The sequence below is a fragment of the Takifugu flavidus genome, chromosome 15 (genome assembly GCF_003711565.1).
Source record: "Takifugu flavidus isolate HTHZ2018 chromosome 15, ASM371156v2, whole genome shotgun sequence".
Taxonomy (NCBI): Eukaryota; Metazoa; Chordata; class Actinopteri; order Tetraodontiformes; family Tetraodontidae; genus Takifugu; species Takifugu flavidus.
In genome coordinates this window covers 12,219,694-12,247,676 of record NC_079534.1, presented here as the reverse complement: position 1 = coordinate 12,247,676, position 27,983 = coordinate 12,219,694, and the positions used below count along the sequence as shown (strand labels likewise).

Below are 27,983 nucleotides of genomic sequence, written 5' to 3'. Positions count from 1 at the left end.
TTCAGTCAAGTTTTAGCTCCACAGTCAACAATTTATTATGAGGAAAAAACAGCAAATTAAAAAAAAAAGACTTTACCATTTTAAGGGGGAAAAAAAATGGAGGTACACGGTTATTCAGATACAGCCGAACACATGAGCGGGTACATACAGCTGACATGTGGGAAGTGACAGCAGTGGACTGTTTGGGGTTTGACAGCGCTCAGTCTCAGCACTTTGCCTCACAATCACCTGTGGGACTTGTGTTGCCACCGATCATCTACCCTACAGAGGCAGCAAGTGTGTGTATATATCCAAAGCCTGCACAAGCACATTAAAATCTTAATTCCTTAGCATTTTATCTGAACAGCTTCTTCTTGTCAATGTGTGGGGGCATATTCAAGATGACAGATGATAAAAATGAAAAAATGATCGCTAAAAAAAACATCAAGCAGATATGATAAAAATCAACCTTGGGAGATATTTTATATTTTCCTTGAAAAGCTCTCTTTGTACATCTTTCCGCTACGACATTGCGACAGACCTGAAATCACTGGAGTGGCTGAGGCGAGGCTCGCTGGCAACAACGACAAGGTCGGCGCTTCTACAGCAAGCTGAAGTGGTGTATCCTCCCTAACACAGGCAGCCTACAGCGGTTTAAGTTTCTGGAGTGATGGCTTCTATTCACAAATAAAAACAATACTGCTATAATTATTCCGGCTAATCATAAAAAATGTACCAAAGGCCGTGAAAGGAACAGCTCTGCCTGCTGCACACAGGGACTCAGCACACGGGTGGGGGAGAGTACAGCTCACGATGGAATTTCAACATAATCTTGGCATTTTGAGTTTGGTAAAGCAACAATATCTTCCTTCTCATGCAGGACATGTAATTTGTTTATTGCTGCTGATGCCTGTGAGGACTGAGGAGCCGCAGCATTCGGAGAGCATTTGTGGCCTTGACGATCTGGGAGTCATGTGGAGATTTGGATTCTGGGCGGTGAAAGAGAGATCAGCCCTCAGCTGTTACTCCTGGAAAGAAAGGAGGAAACCAACATTAATTCTACTTTCAAATTTAAATTGGAACATTGAGACCAAAGGGACAGAGCTGATGGAAGCTTCATTGAGGAACACACTGAAGGTCTGAGGGGGAGCACAGATACACACAGTCGTCCTGACAGATATCTCACAAAATCAGATTGATTAATCTCAACTCCTGATTTTAAACCCCCTCAAATTCCGATGAAGTAAACATCATGTTTGTAAGTGCATCAATCCAGAAAGGAAACAAGCGAAGGAGCCTTTCAGAGGAGAAGAGAAACACCTACAAGCGGGAGAACAGAAGTCCAGCTGTCCTGGATTGATGCACTTAGCTATGATGAGCAGGAGGATCGAGCAGAAGGACACCATGTTTCCTTCACCAAATCCTCATTGAAGTTGGGAATAAGGAGGGTTTAAAAAAAAAAAAAGATCCAAAAATTTAACTCACAAAACCAATAGCGTGCTGTGACTTTTTACCCAAACAGGAGCTACTTCTGTCCTTTAGAATGCTCCACCTTTACAGCAGTAATTCACTATTGAAGCATAACATGGAGCACTCAGGTGAACCTTGACACCGCAGTGGAATGGCAACAGATGATGTCAGAGCCCTTCAGTGGCAACACCTTTACACTTAACATCGGTTTGTATCCTCAAATGAAGACGGAACACTTTTGATGGACTTGGACATCTTCAGATGTCAATCTCATCGGCCATTTTCTAGTGTTATTGTATCACAGCTGCTGAGGCCATTAATCAGTGATGTAGCAGTTGATTTTGCGCACTATAAATATGCAGATAAACAATAGTTTATGTACAGCTGACACTGTGTGTATCTACGATGCATCCACAAATGAGAGGAAAACAAACCAACCAAAAATATTTAGTAATGTTAGAGGTGTTAATGAGGCAGACCACACACGCACACACAGCACATGAAAAAAGGCAAACGTCTCCAACCTGGAAGTCTCACACATGCAAAACCTGCCCTGTGGGACTGCTGAAGTTCAGTGAAATAAAACATTTCAGATAAAAAAAAGGGGAACAAAGGGAACCTGGCTGATCTGTTCAACTACTTAGAGAAGAGAGGGAAAAGGCAGGTGTTGCAATCGGAGGCTACAGGCGGTTTCTCCTGATGCAGCTCCATGTTTGATCTCAGTTTCGCTGAGCGGACAGAAAACAAGCTGGAACAAAAGCGAAGGCTTGTCGAAACTGCTGACCCCTTTTTGTCCGACAGCAAGAAGAAAAAGTTTCCAAATGTCTGAAATTGTAATAAAGACGTCTGTTGCAATTCATTTGACTCATGCTGTCGATAGTACAGTTTAGATCAACCTTCTCTCCTTCAAATATACACATATACGGTTAGATGTAGTTCTGCTGTAAATACACTATAAGACTTTTTGGTTTGCAATGATTTAGGTCGTTTATTTAAATGCCTTTAGTTTGTTTAAGAGCAGAGTTGAAAACAAGAAGAAGCCTGCTCCGTCCTTGAGCTCAAGATCAGATTGCAGTTACATATTCCTGTTTGGCTGGAATTTAATCATTCCTGCCACCTTTGTCATGCTGCACAATGTAGACAAACATTGTGCAGACAATGTTTTTGAAAGACGTCACAAGTATTTGTACATCTTAGAAAGTGGGTAGATCTTTATTTTTATTTTTTAAAGTTTTTAAGATAAAAATGATAATGTTGACACCTCGCCGATCTCCCAAATGATATCCAGCAGGGGGCAGCGTTGTAGTAAAATGCTACATTACGTGACACTGCCATCAAGAATTAAGACCTGTCTGTGTACAAGCCCGCATCAGTTGACCTTTTCCCTGCAGGGTGTGGGTGTGTGTGTGTGTGTGTGTGTGTGGGTGTGTGAAACATTAGTTTCCAGTGGTACAGAAGAAGGGCTTTCTGTAGTAGAGAGGAGTGGTGATGGGAAAGCAGCATGCCCTAAAACAGTCTAGTTAAAGACAACAGCGTGACCAAACCAAAGCCAGGACCAGGAGCAGGAGCAGGACCTCACTCTCTTACCTGGGTCAGTCCTCCCCCTCTTCTGGAGTGATCTCTGTCTCTTTATGTACCACTACTTTGGTCACTGACATGTCAGGATGCTGTTCTTTAGCCTCTTTTATGGCCTGAGCCAGAGCCTGCATGTGGATGTGCAGTGCCAGGAGGAACCAAAAGGGGGAGAAAGACAACAGGGAAGGCGGGGAGGGAGCGGGAGGATGTCGGATTTTCAGTTAACATGTCAACAGGGAAGGAACCTATTATTAATCATACTTTTCACAGTTTATCACGCCTAACTCTACTCTTATCATGTGGTTAAAAGGCTGAGGGCCAAACAGTTCACCGATATTTTACTATTTTCACAGCCAATGCAACATCCACTTTCTGAAATCACATCCAAGAACGAGGAGGAGAAATGGTTAAAGAACAGAGAAGCTGTAAGAGACCTGATCGTGATCGATGTCTGCATCTCCTGAGATGACGATCCTTTTCTCGATTCTTGTTTCTGAAATCCCTCCTTTCACCATCTGATGTCCGAGGGCATAAAATCACCATACACACAGGAAAACACGGCAAGAAGGCTTAGATTGGACAGATTAAGCAAACCCATCATAGCAATACCTCCATTAAATGCAGAAGGTAAAAACACATGAAGGTAAATCAGAAGGGGGGGGGGGGGGGGTGCTCCACCTGATGGACTGAGGCGTCTGTTGGTTAACTGACCTTTGTGATGTGTGTGGTTGTGGTAGTGCTGGTAGTTTCTGAAGTGATGGTCTGAGCACTCAGGAGAACACCGGGGTCAAAGTCACCATTAGTGTCAACCTGTACAAAAACACAATCACTCAGAGCAACACAAACTTTGTGTTCCCAGCTGCCCCAAATGGCTAAAAATAGCCTTTAAAGGCTAATCTACTATCAATGTATTATTCATAGCAGTCTTAGAGGCAAATTTTTAAAAGGGCTAATGTAGGATGGAAGTAAAGCGTTTATCTGTGTACCTCTGCAGACTCGTAGGTGATAGTTTTTGTCTCTGTGTGGATCACGGGCATCTCTTTGGTTCCGGCATCAGTGGTGTCAAGACTCTAATGAATAAAACAGCAAAAAAGAGCACAAATAAGAGTGAGAACAGCTGCACAAACAACCTTTGGTAGCTGCAAAGTTCTGTATTCTGAGGTGACTGTCTCCATTCTTAAAATACTTCCACAGTTATTGAAATGACAGGAATGAATGATGCATTCTTATAGACCAAACCAAAGGCTATGATGACTCGAAATGAACAGGCAGACTAGCACCCCCAGTCCAGATAAAGGACCATACTGGAAAGCACAAATCACAAGCCATCCGGCTGTTTGTCCATCTGCTGCTGACAATAATCAGCAACAAACTCTTCCCCCATTCCACAAAACTGTGCACTGAGAAGATAAGCTCTTACAACCGTGATCTGAACGTAATATCAGCAACATTTCCACAAACGCAGCACAACTTTCTGGTGTTTTCCCCAAACTACTGCATATATCCACTCAATACTAGTCCATAATGTAGGTGCAATTCTAAAGATGCTGGCTCATCCTCTGTATATTTACCACTGGCACTGTTGACTTGGCCCCTGCCGCCTCTGTCTCCGTGGCGACCACTGGGTTCTCCTTGGGTTCAGAGTGTGTCTGTAGATGTAAATCGTACCATTAGATCATCAAAAATAATACAAAGGGACAGAAAAAAAGAGGTGTGGTCACCTTTGAAAAGGAGGAAAAGGATCCCAGAGACTAAAGGACAGAGAGAAAAGAGGAGCGTCAAAGTTGTCATCGACAGTAGAAAAAAGGGCAAAAGGAAAGATGGTGGAAAATGAAAAGAGGAGTAAATATCACACGGATTGTATGGAACACCATTATATCGATCAGTTTATTAAATCATCCGCCAGCCGCAAATTTCAACTGGTCTGCTTTTGTAAAACTGTTGAGTAGAGCAGAATCACTTTCTGGTAGACCCATACAATTGTTCGCCTGACATCGCAGTCAGTGAGGGGATTTTGGAGGATGAGGCAGTGAAAGCTGCAGGGGTGGCACTGAGCCAGTTTCTGAAGTCACTGCTTCCAGGGGACTGATAACGGAGCTCGCTTAAAGGAAAGGTGCGGCTGAGCAATATGGTAGGAAGGGAAAAAAAAACAGATAGCAGGAGCTCCAGTTTCTTTCCTTATCAGCTGTGGGGGCTTGGATGGTAAGGTGGAGGCAAGCGGTCTGCGCTGTCAACAAATAAATGAACCCAAAAATGAACCCAAAAGAGCTAAGAGCTGAAAAAGAAGCAGCAGGTTTGACTGCAACTGAAAACAGCAGTTTGACAAAGTGTGGGAGCATAAACGGAGGGTGTTAGGGGGCCAGTTAGCCATGCTCGAGATTCAATTACGCCGTGGTTAGACTGGTTTGGTTGCTGCTTAATGGAAGGCAGTGGGGGAGGGTGGTGGTGGAGATGTGGAGGGGGCAGCCAAACCCAGCTGTTTTTAGTATTTATACTGTACCACCGCAAAAGAAGCTGAAGATTCAGAAACTGTGATCTGGGTCGGGCTGGACTTTGACTGCTCCTCTTCAAAGGTGAAGATCTCTGCCGTTTGCTGCGGCGCTTCAACGCTCTCTCCCTCACTTACTTCCTTTGTCGCGACAGTCTTCACCTCCTCAGAGATCCACGACACCATGGCCTTTTTAGGCGAGTCACTACCGTTAATCTGTTGCGTGCCGTTAGTTTTTATTTCCACCTTCGGATGCTGCTTCTTGATTTCCCTTGTTATAGAGGCCAGAACATCAGCGGCGTCTTCTTTAACCATTTCTTTCTCTTTTGATGGAGGCAATTCCTTCTCCACGCCTTCAGCCTCTCCGGGTTCTTCGTCCTCCTCTTTATGTTCAGCATCTTTCAAGATAATAAGCCTTCCCTTCTTGTCACTGATGGCCTGCGACACTTCCTGTGTAACAGCTCTGGGGCTGACCTTCAACATTGACCTCTCCGACACGTCCTCCTGGGAGTCAGAGGTTCGCTCATCTGTCTCCCTGAGGGTGCCATCCATGAATACGTCGTCATCCAAAGTGGTTGACAGACTAATCCCGTGCGGCCCAGAGGAGGTGGCCAAATCGGTTCCGACACTATCCACCATGAATTTCATCTGATACCCTGCAGCCTGAGGAGACACCCAGCTTATTTGAAATGGGCTGTTAAGGTTAGCAGACAGGGCATCACACAGCCAAGACACCAAGTATACGTTTGAGAGGTCATTTTTTTTTTTTAAACCAGTCGAGTGGAAAATAACGTGTTTACAGTCGACTCCTCCGAACGGGCACTTTTATAAATCAAACTGATTTCTTTTCGAATGCTATCGAGGTTACTACACTTTGAGGGCAAAAGGTGTTTCATGCTTCCAAGCAAGTGGAGGAGAGATAAGAAAAGGACAGAGATGAAAGACAAAAATGCAGGTGTTAATAGATCACGTAATGTGCACGGCTATAGCAAACGTATAAAGACACAAAGGGCCAAATACGACCACATACTGGAGACACAGATGGTTTTACTAATGGAGAGGGAACTTTACCCCTGTGGCTTTAGATTCCATCTCTTTCATCTCCTCTCCATCAAACTGCTTTTCTTCAGTCTGAAGGGAAAGAAAAACAAAGGTTCAATTTCACAACAGTTAACGCTGTAAAACACAACGTTCAAGAGCACACGTTTCAACACTCAGATCAAAGGCTTCAGCCTCTGATGTCAGCAATGAATTATTCTGAATATTTTGAGGAAGGCGAAGCATTTACATCACAGACAGGACACAGCAGTCATAGAAGTGATTAATGGCTCCATCATCCATGATATAAACTGATAAATGTTCATCAGCTACATCACTTAAGACGTGGTAATAACTCTCTATGACTACAGAATAAACTCTCTGACAGGGGCCCATATCTTAGTTGAACCTTCTCCTCAATAGAACCAACAAAACACACGACTTTATTTTAAAATAGATCTCTGACCTTTTAATCTGCGCGATTCCCTTAACCCTATCGGCACTGACGTTCAAGGAAAAATGTCCACACTCATGCTATCACTCAGTCCTCTGCAGACCGACGCTTACATCCAGGGGCTCAATCATCGGTGCCTCATCAAATCTTGGTGAGCACATGGGAGACGAGGACAGCCTCTTCTCCCATTCGGTCGGGCCTTGCGTGCCATCACCCGTCTCCAGGAAGGAGCGCTTCAGTTCGCTGATGTTGGTCTGGTGTTTGACCACCTCAGCTGGGGACGAGGTATCCTACAGTAATCGGTCAACCATATTATAGGATGAGGCCATTGGGCAGAGGGAGGGGAACAATGGCCATGCTAGCTCTGTCTAATGTTAGCTTGCAAATCCAATGAGTTGCCAAAAAGAAGCACGTACGCTGCAGACATTCATTACAAACCTGACTCAACTGCATCATATCTAATTCATTACATTTTATAGTTGCCAAGCAACGGGCTGGTTGCACAAGAACTTGCAAAAACAACAAAAGTTTCCATCCACATGATAACTGAAACTTAAAGAAGGGGCAGCTTAAAGAATAATAACTGTTTCATGCAGGAAAACAAGTTTTATGGGTTTAATTAAGGACATTTCCAAATCTCAAACTGAGCATATGTGCAAATAAATTAGTTTAACTTCAATTCACCCTTATAAAAACAAATTTGGACGCTCACAGCAAAATTCTGTTAGATTGGAAACAACGTTCGATGCTAGCGGATTATTCATGTTGGTCAAGACTTGCCACAAAAGCACCTCATGCATTTTTCACTCATGCCAAGTTTTCTTACCAACCTCTAGCATCAGATTAATATGTCTGATAAAAATGTTTTCCCCTTTAACTCGTCTTATGCAACTAAACTGTAAGACACAAGAGGAAAATCAAATTATAGTTAAAGGTGCTTTTTTTTCTTATTTTAACAGGGACTTTGAGCTTTATTTTATATATTAAAGCTGTTAATGGGGTACAGGCTGAAGGCGCAGGTTCTGAAAACCAATTCACAAAAATATGAATATGTTTCCACTATTTGCAATCAGAGACATTTAAGAAATGAGCTGCAATGTCGTACAACACGGTGTGAAGACGACCCAGGGAAGTGTGGACGTTGGGTCTGCAAATGGTGCGATAGCATGCGTGACAACAGAAGCAGTAAGCCAAGATGGAGACAGCAAGTGACTGATGGTGGATGCCGAGTGGCTCGGGGCATCTTGTGAGGATGTCGGGGATTTGATGCATCGAGCAGGGCCGATCGATAAAAGTGAGCCCAGTGTACCTGAGTCTGTATTTCAGATTCCTCGTCTGCTTCCGACTGACAGCGAAAGAGGAGAGGTGAAGAGAATTCAGTAGACAAAGAAAAAGAAGGTGACGAGACTGACAAGTAGTAGCGAGCAAAGATAACTGACAGCAAAGAGCGCTTCAATTATTAAAGGAAGGGTTTTGTTTTTGAACTTTCCCCCAAAATATGTTCGCCCGCATGAACCGGATATAGTAGCATGTGTAGCTTAGCATTTTAAAAGAGTAAATGAGTTGTAATACAAATATTATATTCCCAGAGATTACACATTGTACAAACTTGTGTTTATATTTTTTTGAATATACACACTTAAAATAAATAAATATATATATATGTATATACACACACACACAAAAACACTTGTTTATCCATGAATTTGTCCTAGTTTTCCCATGAATGCATTTTTCATGAATAAATATACAATGTACAAACCTCTGTTGCAGTCATCTCTCCATCAATGGCAAAGTCAGTCTGTTCGCTGTCGGTCTGCTTTTACAAACAGACCAAAACCAATTCCAAATAATAAGGAAATAAAAAACAAAAAAAACAAACAAGAGCCCAACATGTCAACTCTTAAAAATGCATTTTCAGGTTTCAGTACCTCAAATGGACAAAACTGTAATGCATTTGTTTTATCTGTAAGTTACACATTATTAGACAACCCTAATAATAAGATTAGGAAAACAACTTAAAAAATAAAACTGATTAAAATAAAAGCAAGCCAATCGGATTCAGAGGAAGTTTAAGCCTAAAGTCAGTCAGATATTAATAGATTAATAATTAATTCTAAATGTCTAAAATGATTTTGACAGTAAACTGACTTTCAGGCTCTCCCTCCTCTCCATGCAGTGTGACACGAAGGATGATCTGAAATCAGTCACATTCATTCTTTCACTCACAGCTACTCACAGTCTCCCTGTATTTATAATTTTAGTGTGGCATTCGATGGAAAAAGTCACATCTTGGCAGTTTCCTTGGGTTTGGGAAAATTTTAACGGACATTAGTGTATTTTTTCTGCATTGCTGAACTTAAAAAGACCAATACAGAGAGACTGAGCGACACATACAGTAATAAATATGCCGGTGTTTCAATGCAGCTGGTGTCCTGCTGGAAACACTCTTAAAAATGGATGTGGGTAACACTGAGAGGAGTTAGGCACAAAACTATATACTTATACAAATAAAGATTAGACACTAAAGGGGAATTTAAAAAAATCAGGCACCAACAAGACAAATATTAATATTTGGATTTGATTTAAAATTTTGTATTTATCCGTTTTAACATGTCAGAGTTTTGGTTGTACTGTCTAGTGACTTTACGCTGCAGCAAATATGCTGACGAACGTTCACAAAGAATGCAGAACGCCCCAGCGGTCAAATGCTCGGTTGGCGTGAGTAAAAGGCAGCACCTGCTGCTAAATGTTCATGTCTAACCCTCTCATGAAGGAGAAACATGGAAACACAAGAAAAGTCATGACAGCATGGTGGCTCGGAGATTCATCTCGGTGCACATGAGTGATGAGAATGCTGATGACAGAATGAGCATGTGACCACGAAGAGATGAGGTTCTGAAAGTAGAACTGAAAGACACTGGGACAGACAGTCTCCAGGTCAGCTCTGAACTGGGCAAACAGCAGAGCCAAGGTAGAAGACAGAGTCAAGGGTTACATGTTATTATCAACCTTTACTCCAAGCCAGAGGCGGGTACTGAAACGACCTGGCATACGAACGCACACACCTCCTCTTCCTCTGAACTGTCATGGTCATGGTAGCCCTGGGTTATGGAGGCAGTCAGGGAGGCTCCCTTGGGCTCCAGGTAGCAGAGGCACAGCGCCAGTGGGAAGGAGAGGGTAAGAGCATATGGGACGGAGAAGGAGGTGGACAGCAGGAAGAAGAAGATGAAGAGGAAGCAGGGGATGAGTGACGGTGACTTGATGGGCAGGAAGTTCTGCGCACACTCAGGGAGGAAGCGCATTTTGGACAGATCGGGGAAGGTGATGTAACCGTCTTCGTCCAAGACAGAGGACAGGTCGGGCAGGTGCAGGGAGAAGGAGAAGAGTGTGCCGCCATGATTCCTGCCCTGCTCCAGTCTCTGCTTTCGTGCCACGAGCAGCAAGGCTTGCTCATCTAGCAGCGCAGCTTTGCGATCAGCAAGGGCCTGACGGCGGCAACGCCCTGTGCTGCTCTTGCCTGGACTGACTGAGGAGGCTCGCTTATGTGCGTTCTCCCTGCGCCTCCGCCGTATTTTAGTGAATGAGATAGGAGATGAGGGGAGAGAGAGCTCAGAGCGGAGGGGATCGTCTGTGTATACACAAGGGGGGCGCTGATTGAGGAAAGTGGCAATGAAAAAGTGAGTTCACGTGTGTGTGAGGAGTGGGAATGGAAAGGGGAGCGGAGTTGTATATGCATGAGCACACAGACGTAAGTATAATGTGGGGTCAAAGGAAGGACAAAAAAAAAGGAAACGCTAATTAGTAAAGCGCACAAAAGATGGGAAGCATTTATGCCTCATCTACAATGTCTATAAAGGTATTCACCCCCTCGGACGCTGTCTCGTTTTGTTGCTTTTATAGATGAGATCCTGGTCAATAGAATCCTGGTCAATAGAAACTAAAACTACTGATGATTGCTTCAAAATGGTTCATATAAAATAAGTATTTTCCACAAATATTCACCCCTCTGGTCAGTATTTAGTAGATACGCCTTTGGCTATAACCACAGCGCTGAATCTAGGTGTATGTTGGTACATCTGGAAGCTGCAAATTGTCTTCATACTGTCCTGCAAAACAGCTGAAGCTCTGTCAGGTTGCTTGGGGATAGCTGCTAAGAAGCATCTCCAGAGCATGATGCTGCCACTACCAAACGTCCCGGTCAGTGAAGTCAGTGTTTGTACTGATGTGCTGTGTTTGGTGACATTCAAGCATATCATTGGCATCCAGTCTGATTAGATCTTTGAGTCATGAGTTTTAGGTGATTTCCATGTAATAAACCTCACACAATAATAAGAAGAATAATATGAGCTTTTCTGAACAGTGTCTTTTTCTTCTCCATTCCCCTGATGCCGTTTTTGGTTGTTTGATGATGCTAGCTATGTGATGAGCTGTCCAGTTGTGCTAAGTGTACCCCGCCCTTTGCCCAAAGGCTGCTGGGACCTGTATAAAAGCTTAATGTATAAAAGCGACAAAACGGGGTAATGTCCAAGGGGGTGAGTACGTTTTATAGGCATTGAACTAAAGAGGTTTAAGCTGAAAGCAATTCAGCCATTAATATTAAGGCAGAAAAGAAAACTCTAAAATCTCGAATGGGGATTAAAAAAAAAATCTCTTGCAGCAGCTATTAAGACAGTCTGGTGGAATATTTTACAGAATTTGTTCTGAACCGGTTGACCTAGTGTTACCTTTGTTTCTTGGTGGAGAGGGGTGGAAGCAGCAGGGTCTGGCTTGTCTGCCGCATCGTTCTGGGCATCCTCCTGCTCTCCGTTCTCTTCTTCTGCTTTTCTCTCTGGAGTTACAGTGGTGATGATATTTCCCTTAACTCGAGCCACTCCATCAGCAGAGCTGTCTTTCATAAGAGTCTCGTGGTTCTCCATAATTGGGGCTGAAAGGCGGGAACATGGAGATGAATGTGACAATTTGGATTCAATGTGGCTTTATGAATACCACTAATCTGTCGGCAGTGGCATAAAAAGCCTTTAATTTACTCCTGTACATCCTTTTTTAACTCCCAGTGCAGCTCTATGGCTGCACGATCTCTTTAAAGAAGTAAAATAACAAAAATGCAATTCAAATAATGCTAATTAACATTCAGATTTGATTCCTGCAAATCAAAATCCTACCTCCATCTAAACTACGGGACATGTTGTAGCGTTTGCTGGAGGAACGCTCAAAGAACGGAGCAGGTCTAATGATCTGAGAGCTGGCCCGTCGGGTCTGAGCCTGCGTTCTGCCACTGTAGCGAAACTTAGAGCCAAGACTCAGGAACTTCTTTGGAGGCGCCTCAGGAGACACTAGCCTGTCACAAGTTACAAACAGGGTCATCACGTCAGGTGAAAAGAAAATAAACCCACATTTGATGCTATGCACTGTCAAATAGCTCCTCATCACTTTGGATATTCTCCAGAGAGACTTTACAAACCCAAAGAATCCAACATAAACTTGAGTGGAGTCAACAGTACCACAGAACAATAAGGATTTCTTACAGGGGCCAAAAACAATTATTTTAAGAGCGAAGTGATATTTACAGGTACATTACAAAGCAAATAAAAAAGATGGAAAAGAGTAAAGTACTGATGGCAACCCCAGCACCTCCTTCATGACTTGCCTGAAGAAGGTGTGATGCTCCACACAGACCTTCCAGAGCCTTTTGGCAGCACGATGATTGGGAAGCTTGAAACCGATCGTGCTCTCAAACTGCTCAAACTGCGATAAAGACAGATGTGTGAGCTTAAATATATAAAAGTGTTTTTCATCCTTGGAAATGTCTTGGAAATTAGTCTGTGAAGGTTCTCAGGTTCTCAAAAGGAAGTCTTGGTAATTACCTCGCCCGGACGGATTTTGATGTAGAAGTTATTCCTCTTGTAAGAAATCTTGAGTATTTTAGGCCAAGCAAACCTGTTGATCCGCAACCTGTCTCTGTAGATAAGCAGGCCGCTCGAGCAAACTCCCAGCATGATCTCAACTCCCTCAGAGTCCTACAGACAACACACACCAAACACAAAAGCGCATCAGGGGTTAATGCACAAATTAGTAAAACAAACTAATTATTATTATATATAACAACTTATTTGCATTATCAGGATAAAGCAGGCAGGTGGAGAATGGATTCAGGCATATACTACGGTAATCTTTGCTGCGAAGGTCAAGGGGCACCAGCTGGCTAAAGCAACAGTGATATCTTGCGAGATGATGGATGAAGCACAAAACGATTATTTTCACAAATCAATAGAGGAGCAGGTGGAACCAATAATGGTCATTTCAGAGGGAAGCGCTGGTTGAAATCAAACAAGACCGCTTAGTCTCAACTACATAATGGCTGAAACAAATAACCATGCACAAGTAGAAACCTCACACACACACACACGCCTCTTACCTCTCCCTCAGATGGAGCCAAGCATTCATAGAGATGCCCTACCAACTTTGCATTTAATGAGAAAGGAGAAAAGACACGTTTTTTTTTTTTGGGGCATCAAAACTTACAGCACCGTGGACTGAAGCCTGCTCAGTTTGAGCAAGGCCGCGTTTTCAGCTGCGTGTTATAATGACTGGACTGATCCTCTGCGGCCCACAGATTATGAACAGCTAAACCTCCACCAAACGCAGCAGAAGAAGTGACACAAATAAGTCAATCGGTAAAACAGCAGTGGCGTGTTAAACGTAGGCATTTCAGCAGCAGCCATGATGTCTCAGAGCCAGAGGTGTAGCAATGGCAAGCGTCACTGCTGACCGTATGAGTGGAATGTGTTATTGCAGCTTCAAAGGATACGTAATGTGGCATTGAGAAAACAAGCTCTTTTAACTACTTTATACTAAATATCAACTGTTCACCTGTGGTTGGGAGGCTTTTCTCCATTTGCATCAAACATATTTCAACGAAGACAATAAACCTGGCTCGCTTGAGGTGATTTATTACCTTAGCGTGGTGGAGATCAACGCCGTACATGGACAGCTTCTTGGCATTTTCCAGGAAGTGCATCTCTGCTTCCCCAGGTGTCATCCCCCTGACAAAACAAATAAAAACAACAGGCACAAATACAGACGTGAGTGTTTCTATTATAACTTCAGTGACGCCACTGATTTCAAACACTATGCAGGACAATGAGACCAAGCAAACTATGGAAACCAACTTGTAGCTCTTGTGGAGTTCCATGACCTTTTCCTCAAGCTCTTTGGTCTGGTTGGGTGCAAGGCGCAGCTCACTGAGGTAGTCGCTGCCCAGCTCCTCATGGTCATAGTCTCCCAGTTCAGACTGCACCGTGTAAGAGCCTAGAACTGTGTGGGTGGCAAAAGAGCAGGGCAGACGGCCCGAAACCACATCATCTCTCAGCTGCAGACACAAATAGTACCTGGGAGAGGAAGTTGATGCATTAAAATTCAACACCTGTAAACACAAGCAGCCCAATCAGGCTGTGCTAATTAAACTATATTTAAGAGTCCAAAACTATAAAAATGCTTGAAACTTGATTTAAATTTTAGTTAAGTTCTAGTTAATCCTCTTACCTTGTGATGTCCTCAGCCAGCTGGACAGGATCTGGAGGGTAAAACTTGACATTGAAGGCAAAGTTCCAGGGACCAGCTGAGACATGAAAAGAACATTAAGATGTGTCACTTTCTATGACCCTTCCATTTATTGCTATTATGATGCTTACTCCGGATCTGCTTTTTCAGCTCTTTAGAAGGATCCAGCCAATTCTGAAAAGAACAGAGTGAGAGAGAGAAAAAAAACACACTGGTGAAATAAAGAAACAACACATTTTCATTCACCATGTCCAGTAGTGCAATTTGTCTGCTATGTGATCACTTAACGTTATAAAAAACAAACCACATATTTACCTTCTGATTCTCAACGTCTCTATATGTGATGCCAAAGTAGTCTCTCTCGAGTAAATTTAGATGCTCACATACTTTATCAAAGAGCATTTGGCCCCTGGCTCCTTTCTGTGAGGGGACATTAAAGATAAAACACAGAGTGGAATAATTAAACATAAAATTTTAGAACACACCTCTGTTTTACACAAATGAAATTCAATCAGAGTACTTTTACTCAGGGACAATTCGATTTTCTTGAATTAATGTTGTTAATCTTTAGTTTCTAAATGGGCTAGGGTAATACTTTACAAGATTAGTTTCACACTAACACTGTCTGCATTTGAATCACACCAAATTCAGTGGATTAAATTATGTAACTGTGTTACATTTTAATTATTCATGGCATAATTCAGTAGAATTGTAGCGTCTCTGTGACGAAGAGTCAAGACCGGGTATTCTCACACATGATGGAGGCAGGACGGTCCACCAGCAGGACTATCTGGGGCAATATTATCATTCATTCTTGAACTCCTAACCTTTAAAGCCAGAGTGAGATCATGTTGAGCTCCTTCAAATGCCCAATATCAGCGCAAAAGGCACATTTATATCATGATAATAACATATTTCCCAATATCAAGATGAAAAACAAAAACCAGTAGCCGCAGGGAAGAATGAAGAGCAGAGCTGCGATGAACAATTACTTTTATTAAACCCTTAATCCGATCAATATCCAGTGCTTAAACTATATCACATGGCTCACCAGTTTACAGATTCCTTTCATTAATATCTGTGGGTTACACATGACAGGTGATATTTTAATGTCCGTGTTTAGGGAAATGTGCAAGTCAGTGCTGAGAAGAAAACACAAAGTACCACAGACGCATTGAGAAGCGAAGCCCTCATAATAGCTTCAGGCGGTTTCCTGCTCGGAACTTGGTCTAATTTAAGCAGAGTAATTTATCCACAGTTGCAGAAACTCTGTTTTAGATTGTGCGTTGGTGCTGAGATTGATAAAGATTCGGGGGGGCAGGATCTCTTTTACAGGGTCAGGGAGGAGAAACCTGTCAGAACTTGGCATAATGGACAGATTTAAATGGAACTAAAGTGTACTTAAGTCAATTATCTGACCGGCTTCTGACCTCATTGAGTCCAACACTTAGATATAACCATGCTGACAGTGTGGGGGCAGACCTCAGTTCTTTCCAGTCACCCATTCCGTTGGTCATATTTGTTCCCTCCTAAATAATCTATAACCCAACCGATGGATCAATAAGCAAAGATTAATTTTGTACTTTTTTTTTTTGCAGCTCAAAAACTAAATTTGCCTGGATCCATTTCAACAGTGCAGCATGAAATATAAATCTTTTTTTACCATTTCATTCAGTGCAATTGCATATATTTACCTTTAATATCCATTCTTTAATATAAAAAAAAAATCACACCCTAAATAAATGCTGTGTTTTCCCCAGTTTGTGTCAGCTACATGATAAGAAAATATTTTTTCTGTTCATTTGTTACATTATTCTTAAGTTAGCAAAGAAGCAATCAGAGCTTTTAGGACAAACTTTGTCAAATGTTTCAACTGACTTCAAATTGGGCAAAACAAAAGAACATTAGTGGTGTTTGTATAGTAATTGTTTAAATTATGATGGAAACTAAAATTAAAGCTCATCTACAGCTACATTTTGTACATTTGCAAGACCCGAACAAATGAGTGAAATCAGGAACATTACTGGTGTTGGACTCTTTTTTACTCCACCGTTCTCCAGCTGCTCACCTCTACATCAATTGTGTAGTCGGAGTTGTCCAGCAATGTGACTTTACACTGCATTATCTTCACTTTCTTGACTCCTTTCAGGGGAGACCTGGAGAGACGACTGCTGCTATGGGATAACTGGTCCTCGTCCAGTGAATCCTTAAGGAATATTTACACAGTGAATAATTCATACATAACAGCCCATATGTGACATTTTCTGAGACACTTTAAGGTCAAACGAGTTCCTTTCTCTCTAAATGTCAGTTTCTCACTGAGGACAAAAGCACCTGTTCTGTCACATGTCCACAACCCAAAGGTGGAGACTGGGATTCCTAAATTAACCTGGTCCTACTGTGAAGAGCTCCGACTGCCATTTTGTCTTAATACAGAGAAAATCCAATTTTCTACTTGACTGAAAACAAAGCCCTTCCTGACTGATTCATGTGAAAATGCCGCTCTTTGGCTTACACACATTTTCCATTCTTAATTACACAGAGAGTAAATTTCATGCCCCTTTTATTTTACACTGAAATTTTCATATCTCTGTCCTCCGGCTACATGCATCATAATGCGCCTACCTAATGGAGCTCATGCAGATTTGTCCCTGTGGATCTAAGACATCGTTGCTATTAACCAATTACCTTCACCACCTTTGAAAGTGCTTTCGTTTCGAGACACTTAAGGACACTTTCTTTTAGCATGAGGATGATTTGTGACTGACAGAAATAAGAAAAACTATGTGTCAAATTCCAGATGTGGGACACAAAGTGGGGACAACAAGATTTCAGCATGTGCGTCACTAGAGAGGACTGACCAGGGGGGGACGTGTCTTTTTTTCTTTTTCAAGATACAGCCATTTACTTGAAGGCCTTAATCTTTCAAAGCTAGAATTTTGTCATGAAGGTCTCCAGTTCACAGACCAGGATGAGAGGAATCTATTTGGCTGCTCTCCTTTCTGTCTTTTCCAGGATCGGAACTGTAAATAACATTTGGCTGGATGTGATGATGACAAGTCTGACCTGTTGTTTCCTTGCGGGGGTGCTGTGTCCAGCAGCGGCAGGAAGCTGCACTGGCGAAGCTGGTTCGGCCGCTTTGGATTTTTCCTTCTCTGTCTCCTTGTTCTCTTGGGGCTGTTTGGCCTCAGAGTCTGCGCCTGATTCAGTTGTCATGGTAAATCATGCTGAAGAAGGGAAAGAGGGGGGCAGGGAAACATTAGGTGAGTCATCTGACTAGTTATGAACCGATCTGCCCTGTTTGACTCTCCGATGTCAAGGTCTGGAGGTCTATTTTGACTAATGGTAAAAATGAAAAGCCAAATTTATTCAAGTGCTTTAAGTGCACTTTCAGCAGATGGCCGTGAACATCTCTTGTACTTCTGCTACCTCAAATGTAACAATTTACACGGCTGTTCGGAAATTGAACTGTCAAGATAAGATATTCTTTGCCTTTAATCCAATGGAGCCTGTAAAATTTCTTAAAATGTACTAAAATAATACATTTAATACTGACATGGTCTCTGGCAGTGATTAACCAATGAAAATGAATGCAAATTCGACCCACCCATATAAAATGTACTTACATCAAAGAAGAAGCTGACTTTTTTTTTTTTTTTTGCTAATTTTGTGTTCCATAGCATTTATGTGGCAAAAAAACCAACCAAAACCCTGTCACACAGTAGAAGGAGGAGACAGAATGGTGATTTTCTTCCAGCTTTGAGGGCATAACCTCAATATATTAACAATGTGACGAGTTAAGAATGCATTGTTGCATCCTTCCAGCACCATATTAAATAGCTAATGGGATTGTCAACTAGGTCGTCTCCGATATAACGGTCGCAATAAAGCAAAAATATTGATGTCCATCTCTGTTCAGCCACACTGGACAGAATTGTGCTACATAACAAGCACAGCCTGTTGTGGGAGCACCAGTTGGATCAGTGCATGTTCCAAATGAATAAAATGAAATTACTGCCCTAAAGAAAAAGATTTTAAATAAGGAAAAGCATTGTTTTAATGTGAGTTGACTAATTAAAAACAACTGAAAAGAGAGGCGCAGTAAAAGCTAAGCTGGAGGCATGACACTGCTGTTCCATTTCCCTGCAGTCATGTGTATTACACACTGACAGGCAACTATGTTCTGATGCATCTTTCATAGGATGACAGCCTCCTCCCGGGAATAAAAGCATATCAGAGAATACCTGTCTCTGATATCCCCAAGGTCATGAAAGTGGTATTTTTCAAAGAAAAGCTATCACAATGAACCGGGTAGTAATGAGGGCTCCTGCTGTAACCACACCCACGAGCTCCGACATGGAGATGGGGGGATATAGAGGGCACGTATGCAGCGAGAGAGATCCACTGCTGCAGAGTCTAGGGTTTGTAGTACAGATGCCTGTCATTCTGCAGTCAGCCTGACACCCCCCCCCGCTCTAATTATAGACCCGTGTTTACCTCGTCTTTCATTCAGCACAAGAGACAGGTGGCGCTGTTCAACACACAACCCTGCAGAGGTGATCCCCAAAAAGTAATGCCTGCCAACATTAATAAGTTGAAATAATGTATCCTAAATCTTTGCTAAAAAGGGGCAAGTTTGAATCTAACGTGGACTACGTTAAAAAAGATTTCAAATAAGGGCCTGTCAGTTTAGAAACTGTAGTTAGTATCCACTCAGACTGCTAAAAAAAAGCACTAAGCCAAACTGACCTCCCTTCATAATGCTGTTAGCTTCTGCATTTACTGCAGTCATGACCATCAAAGGTCACTGACACATGCTGACTTATCTCTTTCGAACCTTCAATCACGGCAGTGGTTTTTACCAGATTACTAAATCTAGAATATGGTGAAATAAGGAAAGAGCAAAAATGAAGTGCAACCCTAGCTTTTAGAATAGCCTGTTGTCCAATCAGCAATCAAAGAAAGGGCACAAACTTGTCAAAACCTCTTGGCTGTAGTGTCGAGGAGAAGCTGAGCTGACAGCTGACGCTAACCTCTGCTTCCCTTGGCCCTACAACCAAACAGGAACCATGGAAGGCTCGGAGGAAAGGAACATCTTGGCACCATAGAAACCGAGAAAGAATACATTCAGTCAATGGTGACTGGCACTCCTCACAGAACTATACAACAGCACACAGTAGCCGTGCGTGTTCCGGCACATACATTATTCATTCAGAAAGCTGTATTCAGACCGTATTAACAGCCAGAAACAAACAGCATACATTTCATAACAGCTCTGTTAATGTCTGTAGGTAAAACACCCTGAGTAATTTGGTCAGACCAATATGGTACATGGTCAGGAGGTGATGCTATACATTTCTTGCATCAGTAAATCTGAGGCAGCAAAAGGCAACCACACAACTTTAGTTATGAGCAGTTAGCATTATTGGTCATTAATAAAGTGGGCCCGAGAAGAACAAAAGCAGATCCCCTTCAAAGAAACAAACTGCCATCATAGTAGCTAAATATACTCTAAATGAATGCAGCCCGCACTGAATCAAACCCAGCTTGCCAGTAAAAAACTAACACTTCCCATCCAAAAATAATCAAATCACGCTGCCGAAGAGTGCCAAGATGGATATTCTGACTCAACCTAGCAGCTTTATCGTGATGCTTCTACATTAATCACAGATTAGTAACGAAGGCTCAGGCAGATTTTCACTTTCGGGTCGAACTGTGATTGTCTTCCACACTGGAAATGACTCATGTTCCTGGGTTCACATAGCTACCAAGGTGTGGGACAGCCATCTCTCTTGAGTACTGATGTACGTCTCTGTTGTGGCCCATCTCTGGAACCCCTTTCCCCATAACAATGCAGCCTTGCTGGAAGCTTTATGGAGGTGAGATAAAGGGAAAAGGTTGGGCAGGACCCAGCCAGAGCGGGCCTAGTTCTCTACATGGCTGACGCGCTGACAGCTGTCACACTAACCAGTTACTGTAACTGGATACCATCTCGCTGGATTGGTCAGCTGAACAGAGCGCTGCTCGTACGCTAAGACCAATTAATATTTCCCAGAAATCTTGGGTTTTCCTCATTTGGCGTCAGTTCCCTTTTATCGTATCTTCATGTCCATTTTAAAAGATACTTTGGTTGAGCTCATAGACACAGACAGGAGACCTTACGCAATTTAATAATAACCTGGGAATATTTAGATCTTTAGCTTGAAGGTGGCTCTAAGCTAAGAGCATTTTTGCTGAGGAGACCATAAATCCTGTCAGCTTGCTCTATTTACATTCTTGGTGTTACGAGCTCCCACACTGGAGAAAGTCAAGGACACAAAAGACAGACGTGTTAATTTTGAGAGTGTTATTTTCCTGTGAGTGTTTATTTAATGAGGAGACGTCATCACTTTGTCAGTGTCAGCGTGCATTAGCCATAAGCTGATCAATCTGTTCATAAAACAAATATCCACACTAAAGTTAAAAGATCTCAATCTTTCTCAGTCCCACTGTGCAGTCACTGTTAAAGGGCAAAACATGGGTTGTTGTTAAAGACTTAAAATAACTCTTAGAAGATTAATGCAGCGGCCAAGAGAGGCAATAATCATTAGGCAATTTATGGGATTAGCTTTAAGTATTCAATATATCATATGCGTCTGGCCAAGTAAGAGGGCTGCAACTTTTCTTTACAACACTCGTGCACAGAAATTTCAAAAAATGACTGGCATGTTTTTACAACATGTAATTAGAGCAGAAGGTTTTAAATGTTAATGATAATTAAATTTCTATCAATCTGACTCAGAGCTGAATCTGATTCATGAGCGTATCTACAGCCCCAGACTATCTAGATGCTCTGCCTTCATGAAACGTTGCCTTTTTAAATAACATATGTGCTCAAATATCCCTATTGTCATCAGTAGGTATAGTTTATTTTAATCACCCTGACAGTTTACCTGGTAATCTGATTAAATGTTGGGGGACATGACCACCTGTATATGTTTTTATTGTTATATGAAGAATTTAGAATGTGTTTTGGGCAGCAGTAAAATGGGCCTATAAGCTCTTGTGATCAGGCTGATGCACTTTTAGATGCTCAACAGTAAAGCACTTTGGCTTTTATAGCTAGTCCATTAAGGTTTTCATTCATCTGGGTCATTGTAGTGGATCAAGGTTTAGCAGAAATGGGCTGTTGAAAGAAACTGCAAGATGTTTCTCTCTTTACTCTTTCAACAGTCCAATTGACCTTCTGGACCTGGAAGAGCTTCAAAGATGCTGTGTGCATAACTCCTCCAAAAGTATCACTCGTGTTTCACTTTCCTGTCCGCTTAACAACATTGTCACCAACTTCATATAGATGTCGTTATAAATGAAATAGTCCCTGCAGCATATATCCACACACAACCTCTTGGCAAAGCTTGACACTTCATCTGAACAGCTCTTCTAATTAGCAGTGGAAAATCGAAAACATTCTCTACCTATGGATCGCAGCAGCCTTATTCCCCACCCTGGAACCTGTGGGAGAAGGCTGCTAGGGTGTGGCTGATGCCTGGTCCTTTGCACCAGCAGAACACCAGCTCAGCCTATAACCAGTGCACGTTTCTGTCTCCGAGTGAGCTCATTACATCGGTCAGACGCTGTCTATTTAAGGTGGTCCCTAATCCAGACACCTCCCATCCCTAAAACAGGTGAAAGGCAAGATGCAAAGAGTTTTAGAGTAATGTAGTAACGATGCCGCAAGGAAACACAACAAAACAGAGCAAAGACCAGCTATGATTTCACCAAGGATATGATAAAATTACCAAGTACTTTGGTAATAGTCAGCAGCAGGCTTAGCCAGCCAGCGGGGCTATTCAGGCGTAAGCCAGCCGGACTGACACTTCTGTCAGTCGTGCGTATCCGTCTGTCACTCAGCTTGAATTTCAAGTAGTTATTTTTTTCTTGTAACCTGTTTAAAATCAATTGTATTGCATACAATTGCCTCTGTTTATTTGCTAATCATCTGATTACCGTTTTTATGGCAATAGACCTTGAATTTCTTAGGGGGGGGGGGACCTAGATTCACTTTGGGACGGTTCAAAATGTATTTGGGGACGATTTTGTGTCGTGCCCAAAAAGTTTGCCTGGAACCCTGTTGTGAACAGATAATTAGGACTCCATCGACAATAACTTGAACTCTAGTGGGATTATTACAGTACAACACCATCCACTATGAATGCGAATACACAACATACTCAACTAGGATTTTAGAAATTAAAAAGAACATAATAAAGTTCACTTTGACCTGGGTGTGTGTATGTGTGTGTGTGTGTGTGGGGGGGTCTTCTCAGACAAACCTGTGGCTTCACAATCTAAAAATAAAGTTGATTTGACTCCTGAACCACAAAGCGTTCGGACAGAATGTGGATTATGTCAGGGATGAAATATTAAAAGACTTGTTATGAGTACAGACATTGGAGTGGATCACTAATTCGCTGCCTTCGACCACTGGAGGATGCGAGGATGTTAACGGAGGATCCAGCGCGTGCCTGACCACGCCTACCGCACTGCAGATCAAAAGCGCCGACAACTGTGTCGCCTTAACGTCGGAAAACGGAACCGTTTTAACGTTTTCGTCGTTTCCAGGCTGTAGCTCGCCCACCAGTGTCGGAAATGCATCCCCTTCGTATTCCTCTGCATCCATTTTCCACGTCCACTCCTCGAAACCGGAGCACGTTAACCAGCTATACCTTATTTATTTGATAGATCCGCCCATGACTCCTGGCTACAGAACAGCGAGGGCTAAACACAGCTCATTCACTAAAACCCGCTTGATACCGTTTTAGCCGCACACGCACGTTTGTCAGACATCAAAATAGTGAGGTTAAAAGGCTCCGGAGCGCCGTTTCGTACACGGAGAAGCCACGTCTGCTTTCCTGCCAGAGTGGAAGAGCCGGAGTGTATTTTAATGTTAATTACATGTCATCAGCCGGGGGTCTTGCGGTCAAGACGACAGAAAAATAAGGCGAGGAAGGAAGAGAACGCGACCATCTGAACGGGCGATGGAGCGCGCATCTGTTACGGCATTTCAGGTGTAATAACAGAAGGGAAAAGGCAGTGAAAAGAGGTTTATTACCAGGTTGAGCGTCTTCGTTCTGCTGGCTATACGGGCTGCATTCGCAGTGAGCTCCCGTTTCCTGACAGCGGTGCTGCCTGGTGCAGCCCCCCCCACAACAGCCTATCACGCGCCAGCTTGCAGCCCACAGCAGAATTCTGGGATATATCAGTCGCAGTCGCGCGCGCGCACAGCTGTCTTGGTGGGGCCTTCACGGCCGCGATTATTTTCCCGTTCAATAATGTTGAATAATGTCGTACAATTCAGACCACATCCCGGGATTTAGGACTTAGGTCGGAAATTTGAAAGGATTGAAGGGTTAAAAGCTCCATCATCGGTTTAAATAACTCAGTAAATCATAAACATAAAGACAAATAGACTGTCCTATATGTCAGACATGTAGGACAGAGGGTCAATGGTTACAACGCCATACGTCCATATTAGAAATTGGGATCATTACTAGATTCTGTAACAAAACCATACATAATACAGTGCTAATACTAAATGGGAGGAAACGATTCATTTCATTTTCAAGACACTGTTGCAAAGCTAATTCTTGCATTTTAAAGACCACATATGTTTGTGATGGCTTTCAAAGAACAATCTTCAACGTTCGTACTTGCTGTCACTTTCACTTATCCAAACCATGTAGATTAAATGCATAAGGAGAACCTTTAAAGTTGGACTGAGCTACATTTCGAGTATCCAGTTCACAAATAATGTGGGAGTGTTTGTTTCTTCTTTTTCACATCATGAAGAAATGCTCATACTGCCCTGGGATACATACATTACATACACCGTCCTGTTTCAGTAATATTCTCCAGAGAGGAAAAAACATACATTTAAACATGCCGATAGCAACACTCACATGTTGACCCATACACATGTGGGAGTGTGTGCAGAAATACATAAAACACTCACATAAAAGCTAGTTTTTAATTAGTCTCTGGGCTGTTCCCTCAGTGGATTTGCGGGTCTTGCCTCACTGTGGGAACAAGGTCACGCATTTGACTCTTATTTCATGGACTTGCTTTCATCCTCAACATTCACTATGCAAATCGCACATTACGGCTCCAGAGATTTTCATGCTGCAGTTATTTGCGGAGCTCCAAGTCAAAAAGCCAAGGCCGTCATCTAAATGTTTGCTAATGCAGAGCAGATATACAGCTGCACAGCTAATGAAACAGGCCAAGTGACACTAACAAGAATTGTTTTACACTGAAGCACTACTTTACAACTAATTACATTACATAATAAGTGGATTCAGCTGGATGGAGAACAACGTTACAACAGATGGAGACAACAGCCAGTCTGAAATAAGCATAGTTTTACACCCTGAAAACACTCCTTTCACTGTCTACTTGTGTGTATATTAGTCATAATTCTAGTTTAAAAAGTAAAAGAGATTGATTTAAAGACTGTTTATGATTAATGAATATATGATAACTGTTAATGCTTCCTTTTCAAGGCTGTGGATGATGGACTTTGATCCCTTATATAAACTGACGTGCTTCAGCAAGGTGCATCTTTTGAAGAATCCACTGTGATAAGCAGTAATAACTAACTCGTATGTCAGTTCTCTCTAAGCAAGCAACAGTTATCTGCACTCAGAGCAAGTGGAAAAGCATTATCATGACAAGTCTCTCTTCACAGCTTGGTCGGTCACTCAGAGAGGATTCACTTCTTTACTCAAGTGATTTGAGGTTTTTCTTTTTTAACATACTTATATACACGTATGTAAACCCTATAGTTCCTTAAGTCTCTGCACGTAACATAAAACTTCCTGACCTTAGTCTTGAGTCAAAGCCTGGAGACAAATTGCAACACTTGTACATGTTTATATATGTACATGTATAAACACACACACACACACACACACACACACACACACACACACACACACACACACACACACACTTATCCATATTGTGATTACTGTGTGGTTAATGCTGAGCAGATAATGATTAAAGCCGTCCGAAAGAGACATCATGTGATCGCTGGACTCCACTTTGTGGTTCTTAAACACTGCAGACGTTTCCTGTTGTAGCTCAGCAGCTGCAACCTTGAACCCAGTTTGCCATAAACGACTACTTCATTTTTAAGAAAAATATCTTCACAATCTCAGACTTTTCAAAAGGTCTCCCTGCCCTAACAGCAAATCACATTCCCAAGTTGTCCCAAGGCTTTCTCACGGAATGAATGCCGACTTCATTTATACTGAATTAAATTACCAAATCACGGTAACGATGTTCCTCTATTGGGCCACACAAGCCTTCACCCTCAAGGGGCCACATGTTAACTCATAATTAATAAAACTGTTCCATGAGATTAACAGGAAAGGTCATTATGACTGGGATGGTGAGAGACACACCCATAGTGTGTTAAGGGAAGCACATCTTATCTTTAAGAATAATAAAAGTCTGCATTTTTTTAACCTTTGGAAAACCAGGGCCAAGAGGTCCCTTAAGTCTTTCAGAGCCTTCATCAAGACTCCACAAGGAATAGTTACAAACATCAGAGCCGTATAGTTACTGTAAGTGTTTTTAAGCATCATAGTTGCCAAGAATGTCTTGTTTTGCTTTCTTTTTTAGACGATTCAAATGAGAATGGGAGTTAAAATAAACAACAATCACACGTAGATGCACAAAGTCACAGAAATGGCAGCAGTTTTTAACAGGAAGCATCGACTCCAACCAGCCCACAAGGATCAGGCTCCTCTGGCTCAAGGTTCCATCCAGCTTGATAAGGTAGAGACAGCTCTTTACTGGCTAAAACACAGGAATCAAGCAGGATTGACACCATGCTTATCTCTGCACTTAGCAACACGCTGTCAATGATGTCACTCACATGTTCACGACTCCTCAAATGACCATGAACTTCCTACACCTTCACTTTATTTGCATGTCACTTTGATAAAAGCCTTCACTTGACAATAAAATGATACCGCTGGCAGTTTCACCATGAAACTGCAGGGCAATCACCCAACATAGTGTAAAATTAGAGGTTAGATACAGCAGTAACAACGGAAGAGAGTGCGTCGCGTCAGTCAGAAGTGTGACGCCACCTTTCTTGTTAAGATTGCTAAACTTTACCTTCTAAATTAAATGCCAGGACAAGATCATACCATGTTATTACTTGATGAATAATGTGTTGGACTCAAGTTTAAGCCATATTTTTTTTGGAAAGTCCCCACCACTTGTCCATAATTACAACTTTCCTGCGTTGAAAATGGCCCCGCTTGGAAAAAAATAGGCAAGAAACCAGGTCAACCACAACATTTATGCACTTTCCATGTTACAGCTGGCATATGCCATGAACTTTCTAGGCTTCAAACTGTTTTTCCTCCCATTGATTTCTCTGCTCAGCCTCATAGTAACATCCACAGTGGCAAAAAGTGGCAGAATACTGGTCTCAGAATGAATTCCTTGTCTTCTCCCAGAAAGCAATATATCTATTTGTGACTTAAAATGTATCAGTAATTGCACTAGCAGAAGGAATGCTCACTATTCCCCCCCTTTGGTGATCTCTGCACTGTATAATCATTAAAATTACAACTATTTAGCCTTGTGTCATAGCCTTGTGCAGTCTGCAATCCATCTTAAGATCATTGATTATCATGTGCGATATGGGAACCACCATGGCACAAAAATCACCATGAAATAAAGTTAAAGCACATCTGGGTCTGTGGAGCAGGATACCAACACAAACCCCTTTCCTGCACTAGATTCCTGCACATTTCTATTTAGAGGAGAGCAGAAGCGCACACTGGGAGGACTTCCTATTGCCCAGCAAACCTTTGATCAGCTATGGAAGCATGCTTGCTCAGCAGGTATGGATAACAATAATAAAAAAAAGTTAAGGAACTGGCTGAGAGAAGTGCTGATTCAGGCCATGCCTCATGTGCAGAAAGACTCGACACAATCAGCACATTCAGAGGAACCAGACAAGAGTCAGAGGGTTTGGAAAGCTGAGATTGGAGTCAGCAGAGTCGGGATAGTGCTGCTTCCTCTGGCAGTCCCTAACCTTTAAAAGTAAAAGCAATATGAAACTGGAACTGAAAACTGATATTCTACGCGGCCGTTGTAACTTCTGTGTTATTATTATGCGCTCCGTGTCATACTTCCCTGTTTTGTGAATGGATTCCTGGCAGTTTTACTCACCATTTCAGCCGGAGTCGCAGTCGTCGCAGTTCGGGAAAGCCCGGAATTAAAAGAAAAAGCACACAAACGAAAGAAAGTCACACAACATTAGGCGGCAGCCTACAATAATCAGTGGAACACAATTCTACCGCAGCGACACGACCAGATCGGCCAAACCTCGTGTGGTATTAATGTGTTGTGTAAGTT

The 27,983-nt window shown here is 42.3% G+C and overlaps 1 protein-coding gene across 40 annotated transcripts; it reads right to left on the bottom strand.

The window, feature by feature from the left end:
* Positions 1-10: 10 nt before the first annotated feature.
* Positions 11-27,955, bottom strand: epb41l3b (erythrocyte membrane protein band 4.1-like 3b). Of its 40 annotated transcripts, none has more exons than XM_057055758.1 (27): positions 27,798-27,955; positions 17,634-17,794; positions 16,636-16,773; positions 14,883-14,987; positions 14,699-14,741; positions 14,550-14,625; positions 14,177-14,395; positions 13,963-14,050; positions 13,423-13,467; positions 12,872-13,024; positions 12,655-12,752; positions 12,170-12,345; positions 11,732-11,931; positions 10,073-10,657; positions 8,767-8,823; positions 8,314-8,349; positions 7,835-7,900; positions 7,118-7,294; positions 6,584-6,643; positions 5,525-6,175; positions 4,746-4,775; positions 4,596-4,673; positions 4,011-4,094; positions 3,736-3,834; positions 3,459-3,539; positions 3,037-3,152; positions 11-1,007 (listed from the first exon to the last, which is right to left on the bottom strand). In XM_057055758.1, the coding sequence occupies exons 2-26, from the start codon at positions 17,781-17,783 to the stop codon at positions 3,042-3,044; spliced, it is 3,606 nt and encodes a 1,201-aa protein (XP_056911738.1). In that variant the 5' UTR covers positions 17,784-17,794; positions 27,798-27,955; the 3' UTR covers positions 11-1,007; positions 3,037-3,041. The 40 variants fall into 40 exon arrangements, with proteins under 40 accessions (XP_056911738.1, XP_056911736.1, XP_056911740.1 ...); XM_057055756.1 differs by lacking the exon at positions 27,798-27,955 and adding an exon at positions 23,659-23,818; XM_057055760.1 differs by lacking the exon at positions 27,798-27,955 and adding an exon at positions 23,659-23,818 and having other exon boundaries at positions 5,528-6,175.
* Positions 27,956-27,983: the final 28 nt, after the last annotated feature.

Excerpts from the sequence above, each read along its gene's own strand:
- epb41l3b (XM_057055758.1), bottom strand. The coding sequence starts at position 17,783 with ATGACAACTGAATCAGGCGCAGACTCTGAGGCCAAACAGCCCCAAGAG. Across the intron at positions 12,753-12,871 it reads TCAAAATCCGTCCGGGCGAG|TTTGAGCAGTTTGAGAGCAC; the intron begins GTAATTACCAAG and ends TCTTTATCGCAG. Across the intron at positions 4,095-4,595 it reads CCAAGTCAACAGTGCCAGTG|AGTCTTGACACCACTGATGC; the intron begins GTAAATATACAG and ends TTTATTCATTAG.